Here is a 10875-nt window from a genome sequence, read left to right as displayed (position 1 = left end):
ATCACACTGGCTCTTCCTCACTTAAAAGTTGCAGTTGAATTCCTAATCTGTTATATTCAAGATTCACTGAGGAACTTTTATTAGAGTTTTCCTTTTTCATTGGTAGGACATGGGAACTTACAACCTCACATATTCCCCTTCGGAGTTCAGCAGCACAGTGGTACATTTCATAACCAACCTTGCACCTTATGAAATAAGGGCTTTAAACTCGAGTGCTTTCGGGGCGTGTGGAAGACTCACTATTTGCAGCTTCCTCACCTGTGGGTGTTAATCAGTCTGTGGTTCCGTCCCTTAAATCTCATCGTGGATGGAAAACCACAGACGGGCCAACAGTGAAAGCGTGTCTTCAGGGGAAGCTGCGATGAGTGTGTCCACATCGTCTGCTGAACAGATAAAGGGGGACCATCACAGTGTGTTGTTTTTAATGACATAACATCACTGAAGGCTACAAAGAGAGCTGAGAGTGGCCACGTTGTTTTGAAAAATTAAAATGTAGAGATCGTCTTTTCTCTTCCTGTTTTGACGGCACTGTGTGTCTGCAGAGTGTGTAGGGAGAGACTCGGGAATTTAAAACTCAGCTTTCCTTCTCTTCCTCTCCCCTCACCACTACGACGCTTCCATTTAAAGTTTGAAGATGCTCCATAGCTGTAGTAAACCGCCTTCCCTTTCACTCTCAGGAGCCTTGCAGCTCCCGAACAGCAGAAAGTTTTTTTTTTGGTTTTTCTTTAATGAAAAGAATGCAGAGCGGGCGAGCCCTGGGCGACCGCGCGCCCCGAAAGCGCGTTTCCGCGTCGGGCCCGGAGGCCGTGGCCCCGCCGGGTTGCCGTAGCCGCCCTCGCGCGCCCCCGTCGCAGCCGGATCGGCCGGCGGCGGGACTTCCGTGTTGGCGGGCTTCTGAACGCTGCCATGGCTCAGGCGGTGCAGAACGTTACATTGTCGCTCACTCTGCCCATCACGTGCCACATTTGCCTGGGGAAGGTAATGGGCGACGCCGGGCGCGGCTGCGAAGCGGGATCGGGTCGGAAGGAGCTCGCCGGAGCCGAGGGCGGGCTCGGGGTGGAGCGGGGACGCGGCGTGCGGCGCGGAGACGGCGAAGACGCCGCACCGGTGTTCTCCCCGGGCGACGGGAGGCCGCGTCCTGGGCGGGGGCTGCAGGCAGCGCGCCGGGAGGAGTGGGCTCCTCGGTGCGCCTCTCGGAGGAGGATGACAGCGGCCTGGGGGTTGCAGGGAGGCTGCCGAGGCGGCTCTGCCACGTCCAGCGCCCCCGCTCCCGCCGGCCGCGCCAGCCGGCCAGCGCCGACCTCCGAGGTGGCCTCGTCAGACACGAATCGCGACGATATTTTACGCCTCTGGCGCAACCCCGTCTGGCATGTAGTGAAGCCCATGAAAGCACGTTTCCTAGGGACCTCACCGAAGGTTCTTTCGTCCCCTACACAAGTAGGAGGGTCATGGTATTGGGCCTGCAGTGCTAGTCAGGGAATCTTCCACGTCCCAGATCCTCCTTTTTGCTTCACCCGACCTTGAATGGCCTTTGCTCCGGGTGCAGAATTTGAAAAGTAAATAGAACGTGTCCCTGAGTGGTGGTTAGCATGAGAGGTGTGGTCTTGAATTCCAAGAACGGATGAGTCACGCGATGGAATACCCTCTCTTTGTGATGCAAGAGGTGCCTAAAATGGGTGTGAAACAAGGTGGAGAAAGTTTTGAATTAGAAATGGGAGTTTGGAGTGTTGTGTTGCATTCCTCTCTCCTTTCCGTTGGTGCCTCCCATTCGGTTTTCAAAAGAGCATTTCTTTACCATGTGCATCAAGAATGGAGAAGATACTGTGAACAACCAGATTTTTTTTTCCACTCTCAATTTTTCTTACGTTTGGGGTGTCAGTGTGTTCCCCTCCCCACCCCCCAATTGCAGACTGAACCTACAGCCGCAGGCTTAGCCTTGAGAAATACAAACTTCATAGAGCAAATGTTTGAGTGCCAGCCAATACGATCAACTGCCTTTGGTGTTTGGGGTTCTGTGTGAATTTGCTAAGTTCAAGAAGTAGTAGAAAGTCAGGCATGAAAGCAACTAATAACGCTTGATACCAATCAGAATGAAACGCCAACAAAATGTGCTGTGAGAGCATATAGGGAATGGCTTGATCAATTCTGACTGGAGAGATCAAGGAGGGTCTGGCGGAGGGTGGTATTTGAGCTGGCATTTGCTACCACTGCCTGTGTACATGGCTGGGAGCAGGAGGAGATGACATATCTATTTGCTACCATCTACATTTGGCCCTTGCCGTGAGTGCCCACACGTATGTGTTCAATTCTGAGTGCATTTCCTAAAGGCTGATAAAAATATCCTTGAGAAATAAGTTTCATTCGGTCTTAGTTGTGTACCTTATATCTAGTTTCCATTAGTTAATAGTTGTGTTGCCTTTTTCAGTTGTGTTGAAAATGTGTTCTCTCTGGTTGATTTTCCATACCTATGCTTTTTGTGTTTAACAAGAAAATGATACCTAATAGAATATAGTGATTTGCAGATTACAGAATGCTTTTGTATGCATTTCATTATTCTTTCACTCCTGTCACCAGTGCTATAAGATAGAGGGGGCTGATTTCCCCATTTTTTGAATAAGAAGACAGACTTAGTTGCCGCCATTTGAACCTCTATTGCTACCATTGTCCTGAGTAGATTACTTAAAAACTCACTTGAGCTCATCCTTGACAGCAGACCCTTTTGGGGTCCTATTTTTTCCTTCCTATATTAGTGAGCTGTATTGTAAAATTAAATATGATAATAAAAGATGAACAAATTGTAAACAGGCATTTTTATCTGTCTACTATGAAGGCAGGAAGGTGTTGTGGTTGAGGGCCGGCCTGATTTCTGTGTTCGTACTGCATGAATTCTAATCTAGGCTCTTTCACCTGTTAGTTGTATGACCTTACGTAGGACAAGTTACTGATCTCTCAGAGCATTTTCCTTATCCATAAAATGGGAATGGCAATAGTATCAATACCCATCCTTGTGTTTGGAGGAAGATTAAATGAAGTAATTCGTATGTAGTGCTTCGCATAAAGTCTGGCACATAACAATATTCAATAAATGTTAACCTTTACTATGGGCACTGAGGCAGGCCCTCCAACTGAGGAAATCAGCCTCTTCTAGTAACTGTTCTTCCCATTTGCTTTGTGAGGCCATTGCACTGACTGGATGACTTGCATTCCTGACAGAGTGGGAGACCTGTTTTGTCTGGGAATTACCACAGTACAACCCGGGCTTCTAATTGGTTCCATGTGACTGTTGCCTGTCGTACAGTTGAAGCAAATCTGATTTGCTTGTGCTCCTCACCCTCCCACACACACAACTCTATTTGTAGGGTACTGGAGACGCCATGGCCTGGAGTAGCGCCATGTTCCAATGTCACTTCCACTTCTCTAACGTACAGCATCTCCAGCCACCTCTGAGGTCTGCTTTAAGGTCCTTCTTGCCTGTCCCCCTTCCAGATAATGACTGTTGTGCTGCCCTCAAGATTTTGTCCCCAGATCTTGCCATCAGCAATCTTCACTTTTGAGTGTTCAACAGAATTAGGGGCCATTATTTCTGGAGGGTCACTATGGAGGCGGGAAGGTGTATATTACAGTAAAAGAGATGGGGGTGGGGGACACTGAATCTGAAGAGATCATCTAGATACTGATGGGATGGGGGGTGGGGAAGAATGAAGAGGAAAGAAGTAGTGGAGATAGCAAGTATGCATTTGGTCAGTGCTTTGTTTTTTGAATACAAATGTAGAACTTAAAATTGGAAAGTTGAAACATTTTGCATTTACTACTTCTGTCTTTACCTTAGTCGTAAAGGTGAATTCTCTCTGCCCATTAATGTTTATCAACCTTGCCAGTGTTGTAAGAGCTCTGTGTGGCCTGAAGAAGTTAGGTACAGATCCTATGGGATGATTTATGTATGACATTGTCTTGCCTCTTTCTCCTTAATTTTTTCCCATGCTTTGGATTAGTGAGCTAGCAGAAATAAAGGAATGGTCTAGCCCAGGATATCTGTTAAGGGACATTTTGGTACTGCCACCGGAATGCTGGCAGACCAGTTTATCTCTAGATAATTCCAGGCATTTATGGCTTCAATTAGGATTCAAGCTGAAACCAAATTGTTGTTGCATGGAATACTTTAATTGACCATGTCTGTGTTTTGCCATGACAACCAAATGTGGGCCAGTTTTATGAAAGGATGAATTACAGATTATAGGGTTAATCTTTCTGCACCTAGGACTGCCCCCCTCAGGCCCATTCCAGTGAGAAGAGCCCACTTTCATATGTTGCTTTCTCTTCTCTCCCTGTCCTGCTCCTCCCCTCCCCCACTCCCTCCCTCCTCCTCCTCACTGGCCTCAGGGGTCATTACCTAGGATGTCATTTCAGCCTGCTTACTCCAGATGAGTTTGGAATTGTACATGTCGCTTACCCTTGCCATTGTCATCTTGCATTTTTATTTCGTAAGAATACTGTTTTATTACCACAGCTCATACGAGATTAAATTAGATATAAAGTCTAATAACATAGGCAAATGATGACTGTTTCCATCATAATTAGATCTTATTAAAATCATGTGTGTATTTTGGTGTTGTATACAGCAGAATCTGGGTCGAGGGAGGTGGGTGGACAGCAGTCGAGGGAGGGCTAGATTTTTTGTATTTTGCTCCTAGAGTCAAATAACAAGTGCTGTAATTTGGTTTAATAGTTCTTTCTCCTCTATAGGTTTCTATTCTCCTAAGCTAAATTTAAACCTAAAAATCATCATCCGATAAGTACTTGGTCCAAAGAAATGAGTCAGTCAAGTGTTTTAGAAATCCGATCCAATGACAATAGCAGATACTGAACAGTGAAAATCATTCTCCTGTAGGTGGCATTGCCAGTGGCTCTTAGATTCAAGTAGTCTGCCTGCGGTGGTTCTTCTGTATCATTGTGACAGATTAAAGGGAAAGGTTCAACTTTCGCTTTTTCAGTTTCACAGTGGCCATTGACCTTTTGCTTCTTGAAATGCTTTCAGGAGCATTATCTCAGCCTTTCATTTTAAAACATCAGGATTCACTTTTATTAATGTTAGAATGTGCAAGGCATGGTACCAGGTGCTGTAGGTGGAGACAAAGATGGGCAGGACGCTGCCACTGCCCCCAAGGAGCCTGAAATCTAGTAGGGAAGGTGGGATATAAACTGTTTTCTAAGCCCTGCACAACACAGAAAGCAGCGAACATTACGTCGGTACAGAAGGAGTACCCTTATGAGGATCAGACAAAGACCCAGTCGCTTCTAAAAAGCATCAGTAAGGCCTTGCAGAGGAGATAATATTTGATTTTCATCTTAAAATGTAGGAGAGATTTTGTTTTGATCGGGGAAGCTGGAGATAAGCAGAACAAATCAAGCTAAGTCTCTACTATTCATATTCTTTTTGGTGAACGTCAAGTAGGCCTGTGTGGTTGCTGTAGGTTATGTGAAGTATGGAAATAGCAGATCAAGGGAAATAGCTATTTAAGAACAAGAGTATGTTGCTCTTTGAGTGCTATACTTAAAACTGTGAGTAGGGAAAAACCATTGCTGTTCTGCAGGAGAGCAATGAGAGCTGCTTGTCTACATTTTAGGACGATAGCTCTGGCATCAGTACGAAAGGTGACCAGAAGTGAACATTTGGAAGCAAGGACTCTTGGGAAGGGGTCATTATAATAGATGAGAGATAAAAGAATGAGAACCTGACTCACTGAGGTTAAGATGGAAAAGAAGGCATTGATGATAGGGAAAGAACATTTAGAGGTAGATTCGCCATATTTCAAGTCTTCCGGGATGCACCTTTTTGCACATTGTAACATCTCCGAAGTCTGGTGTGTCCTACAAGCGATAAAGCCTTGCACTCCTAATGGGCAGCATTTTAAATGCATTGTACTTACTGATACATGACATACTGTTGTATCTTCAAATCTCTTGATAGATGTCCCAGCATTTGTTGACAGATTGCATGGTGAGAAGTAAAAAGGGTGAGTCAGACAGCTCTGAGTATTCTAGCCCAAGTGGTAAGGGGCGGTGGTGCCGTTACGTAGACAGGAGGGGGAATAGGAGGAGGTGCGGCGAGCCTGTGGAGGCCAGGTTTGGTTTTGTGCCTGTGGTTACAGGATCCTCATAAGGAGGATCGGACCGGCTCCCCAGCACTGTTTCAGCCTCACCCCGACCAGTCTTTGACTCTGGGACTCTCTCACTTTTTCACTGTCATTACCGTTCAAGTGCTCATTTCCCTTATTAGCCATGGTCATTTATTATCATCAGGCCCTTATCTCTGTCTCCCTCCTTGGCAAAACTCCAACTCTGGGTAAACCCAGCTACTCATTTACTTCCTGCCTGAACCTGAGCAGCTAAAAGTTGGTAAGAAAAATATACACCTACATTACTGTGTTTCCCCGAAAACAAGGCCTTACCGGACAATCAGCTCTAATCTGTCTTTTGGAGCAAAAATTAATAAAAGACCCAGTATTCTATTCTATTCTATTCTATTCTATTCTATTCTATTCTATTCTATTCTGTCTGGTATTATAGTAAAATAACACCGGGTCTTATATTAATTTTGCTCCACAAGACGCATTAGAGCTGATTGCCCGGCTAGGTCTTATTTTTGGAGAAACACAGTAATTGGTCTTATTTTAACGTCAAAACTGCAGACCTCAAATAGGAACTCATCAGTGTTTGGCAATCCTGCTACATATCCCTAGTAAATTTATTTTCTCACTTTTCAAAATAACTGCTTTATTCGCCTGTTTTTTTCAAGTCCATGTCCCTGTCCGCTTCTCACTTTCACCTGGTAACCTCACCTCGTGTTCAATGAGAAAATATAAGCAATTGAAGAAGCAGCTGCAACATGAGTTCACTAATCTTTCCATCAGCAGATCTGCCAGCTCCTCCCTTTGTGTTAATTATCGTTCCCTGGGTCTTCCCTTCTGTTACAATGGAACGCAGACCCTCAGACCTGTACAAACCACAATCTCCCCTTGTGCTGTATGCGTCATTCCAGCTCTTGACTTCGGAACTTGGCTGTGTGGCTCCCTCCCTCCCCTCCTTCTTTCTCCATCATTAATAGCTCTCTTTGCTGTATTGTTCCCATTGGCATTCCTTAACATGGCCTCATTTTTATGTTTTCTCCTTTACAGCAAAACATGACAGAATTGTCTATATTCTCTGTCTTCACCTCCAATCAAGTTTCCATCCCTGCCATTCACTAAAACAGTGCTTGTCAGTGAGCGATCACAGTGACTTCCATGCTCTTAAGTCCCATGGCCACTTCTCTGTCTGCATCACCCTCAGTCCCTCCTCAATCTGTGACATCCTTGGCCACTGTCTGCCTCGTAAATTCTCTTTTCTCTCAGCTTCTGTGAGACTGTCCTCTCCTGTCCTCCACCACAGGCCCCGCCTTGGTTCCTTTCGCTGATGGCGCCTCCTCTTCCTCTGCTTGCTGGAATGCCATGTCTCAGCTTTCTGCCTGTGCAGGGGATTTCCTCCCGTCCTGTGGTTTAAATGCCATCATTTCTTGTGCCATTGATTTTCAGAACCCGCCTTGTCCACTTGAAAGTCAGCGTGGCCTCACAAATTTAATGTGGCCAAGACAGAATTCTGGATTTTCACTATGTGTCTTTCTCACCTTAGTTAATAATGGCACCAACCACGGAGTTGTTCAAAAAACCATGTTTTTTTCCCAGACGGGGAGATATTTAACCTTTGTTGTGGGCGCAGTTACATAGAAAATACTGATTGCCTTTAAATGAGAGCTTCTCATAAGGGAATCCTGTAAGGGGTGGTAGAGCATCTTGAATCCCCTTAAATAATGTGCACAGTTTTATGTTTTCAGCATTAGCTTTCATCCATTTTCAGATGGGTTCGTGACTTAAAAAAGGAAATTAAATCACTATTCTAAAAGTCCAAGGAGATAAGTCTTCTTTCTTTAGCTCAGCTTCTTAACTTTCGGAGTGTACGTATTTCTAAGAGCATTGTGAGAACTCAGTGTATGTCCTTGTGGGGGTACGTGCATGTGTTTGGGGAGCTACAGGACAGACACAGCAATATCTTCTTGGTACTTAGTTTGAGACTTTTTGTTCTTAAAACATCTCATGACTTAAAGATGAAATTAAAACACATGAATATATATGGTCTAGACTTTCGAATCACATGAATTTTTAGGGAAAAAAACAGAATCTGCAATGAAAATTCAAGTTTCTCTGCCTCTTGAGACGCTGACTAGGCAAACCTCTCTGCAAGCTCCCGGACCGATGTGTGTATGTGTGCACGTGTGCGCTTCCCCTCACCAGCAGGCACTTCTCAGAAGCCACTAGGTTGTCTGAGAAATCAACTCTCTTCTGGCACTATCTACCCAGACATAGAATCAGATGCCACAGGTAAAGGGCTGAGTCCCCCAAAACCACTGTCCACGTTTTAGAAGCCTGGGCTGTTCCCTGCACTTCTGACTGACTGACTCTAAATCAGAGGTTGCCATGACCCCCTCCTCGGGGTTCGATTAGTTTGTTCGAACAGCTTACAGAACTGAAGAAAACCCATTTACCCACTAGATTACCGATGTATTACATAGAATATTAAAAAATATGAATCAGTAGCCAGGTAAAGAGACACATAGGGTGAGGGCTCAAACAAAGGAGCTTCTGTCCTCTTGGAGCTTGGGGCCTGGTGCAGTGGCACGTGGAAGCTCTCCAGAAGAGACCAGCAGGCTGTCCTGTTGGGTTTTGATGGAGGCTTCATTACTACTAGTCATGACTGACTGAGTCATTGACCATTGGTGATTAACTCAACCTCAAGCCCCTCTCCCCTCCCTGGAAATCAGGGGGTAGGACTGACACCTCTAACCATAAAGTTGGCTTCTACCAGCAGCCAGCCCGCACCATTGGGTGGAATCCAAAAGTCTCCTCATTAATAGAGACGCCATTGTTGCTCTCATCACTTAGAAAATTCCAAGGATTTTGGGAGCTGTGAGCCAGGGCCTCTTGATGAAGACCAAATATATCTGAAGAATATATGGTACTTAGGTCATCTGAATGACAATATATATATATTTGGTATATACATGCATACGTGACACACACACATATATGTATTTCTTATAAATCACACTCAATTCACTTCTGGCTGTTGGTAGGAATACTTGAGAAGAAGAGTTTGAGAAGCTGTGCTTCCTGATCTGTCTTATTTATTTATTTACTTACTTCAGTTCTATCAAGTCAGTTGAACTGAACGGATTAGAATTGGTTTCTCCAAGAAGAAGTTTAAATCCATGTTGAATTACCTTCTTTGTTTAGTTTCTTGTTAGGGTTCGTAATCCAGGAAGCATCTAAATGTTTGGAAAGGCAGACTAAGACCAGAGAGCACTTTGTAGTAAGACTCGAACTGCTTACGTGCCTGACATGGACCGCCATATGTCTGTGATTTCTTTGAGGGTAGGGACCCCTTTAAAATTAATACTCATATTCTGAGTATTCACATACTGAGGTGGACATACAGCAGCACACGTGTTTTCACTGCGGAAAGCAGTCTGTGGTGGTTCTGTCTCTTCCTCCCTTTGCTTCCTCTGCTTTCCTGTGATCTTCCAGTCGATAGTATTATTATCATTAGGACAGGAAAATACTGAAAATTCCTATAAACGTTTTTAAGTCCCACAGTAAAACTACCATAAATCAAGTGAAAGCCTAAGCATTTCTGTCTTTTTTTGGTTGTTTTTATTGTTAAATTTGTGCTATGCGAAGAACATTAAGTCATTATTCGCTCTGTCAAGTTCCCCAACTGATTGAATGTTAAGTACTGTCTTAATAGCAAATTACTTCATTCACCAAACCTTTATTGAGTACCTACCGTGTATTAGGCTGTCTTCTAGGCACCAGGAATTGAGGAAGGAATGAAACTAAGGAAGTTCTCGCCCTCATGGAGCTTTCATTCTAATAGGGGAGATAGAGAACAAATATGTAAATAAATATATATCAGGTAGAAAACTAAAACAACTTTTCTATTTTCCTTCTCGGGAGATAGATAATAACCATATAAGCAACCCCAGCAAAACATCAGGTATAAAACGAAAGCAACCTCTTTTCTGTTTTCGATCTAGATAACCCTGAGCCAGCCACCTACATTTTTCCCATCTTGCTTTCCTTATTTGTAAACTATATTTACTCTGTTTATCTCACAGGGTTATTTCAAAAACAAAACAAACACACACACAGAAAATGCATGTGAAGGCCCTTTGTAAAATATAAGACTATATACATGTAAAGTATTACTAATTTGTACTTGGTTAAATGGAGTCAAAGATTTATGTCAATATTTCTGTCAGCATTGTTTGCTGTTTAGATTACATACCACTTGAGAGTGGGACTCATGTCTTTTAGGGTTGTTTTAGCTTTCATGCCTCTGGTTTGGGGGATTTTCTAGTAAGATGTGAATGCTAGTAAAGGTGTAATTTGCTGTTGCTCTGTAATGTACTAGTAGAGTGAATTGAGGGGAGGAGTCAAGCATCAGATGGGTGTTAAAAGAACCCTCCAGTCCTCATTCATAATTCTAAAATGGAATAGTTAAAGGAAAATTGTCCCAGCCTTAGTGGAACAAAATGTATTTTCTTTATGGCTATGAGTATGGTTTGGAATAAAATAAAACCATTTCATAATGTCAAGAGTTTCAGTCTCTACGACAGGGTATCTCAGGTAGTATCTCTGTTAAACATAGATAAGAAACAATGCGGTAGCAGAAGCAGCTTCTCTGCTTCTAATCTTACTCTGCTGTACTCTAGAGAAGCAATTTGTTTGCTCTTAACTAAACCTACTGGGATTCTAGTTACCACTTTTGCTGTGTCTTAAAAAT

General features: G+C 43.8%; 1 protein-coding gene across 1 annotated transcript in view; it reads left to right on the top strand.

Moving 5' to 3' along the window:
- Positions 1 to 825: 825 nt before the first annotated feature.
- Positions 826 to 10875, top strand: part of OBI1 (ORC ubiquitin ligase 1) — a 38861-nt gene continuing 28811 nt past the window's right edge. Inside the window, exon 1 of the mRNA XM_033105007.1 lies at positions 826 to 978. Within this exon, the coding sequence (XP_032960898.1) occupies positions 907 to 978 (72 nt within the window). The 5' untranslated portion in view covers positions 826 to 906. The remainder of the gene's footprint in view (positions 979 to 10875) is intronic.

This window comes from Rhinolophus ferrumequinum, chromosome 4, assembly GCF_004115265.2.
Source record: "Rhinolophus ferrumequinum isolate MPI-CBG mRhiFer1 chromosome 4, mRhiFer1_v1.p, whole genome shotgun sequence".
Taxonomy (NCBI): Eukaryota; Metazoa; Chordata; class Mammalia; order Chiroptera; family Rhinolophidae; genus Rhinolophus; species Rhinolophus ferrumequinum.
The sequence above is the reverse complement of the archived record's forward strand: the minus strand, read 5'-3'. Positions and strand labels throughout refer to the sequence as shown.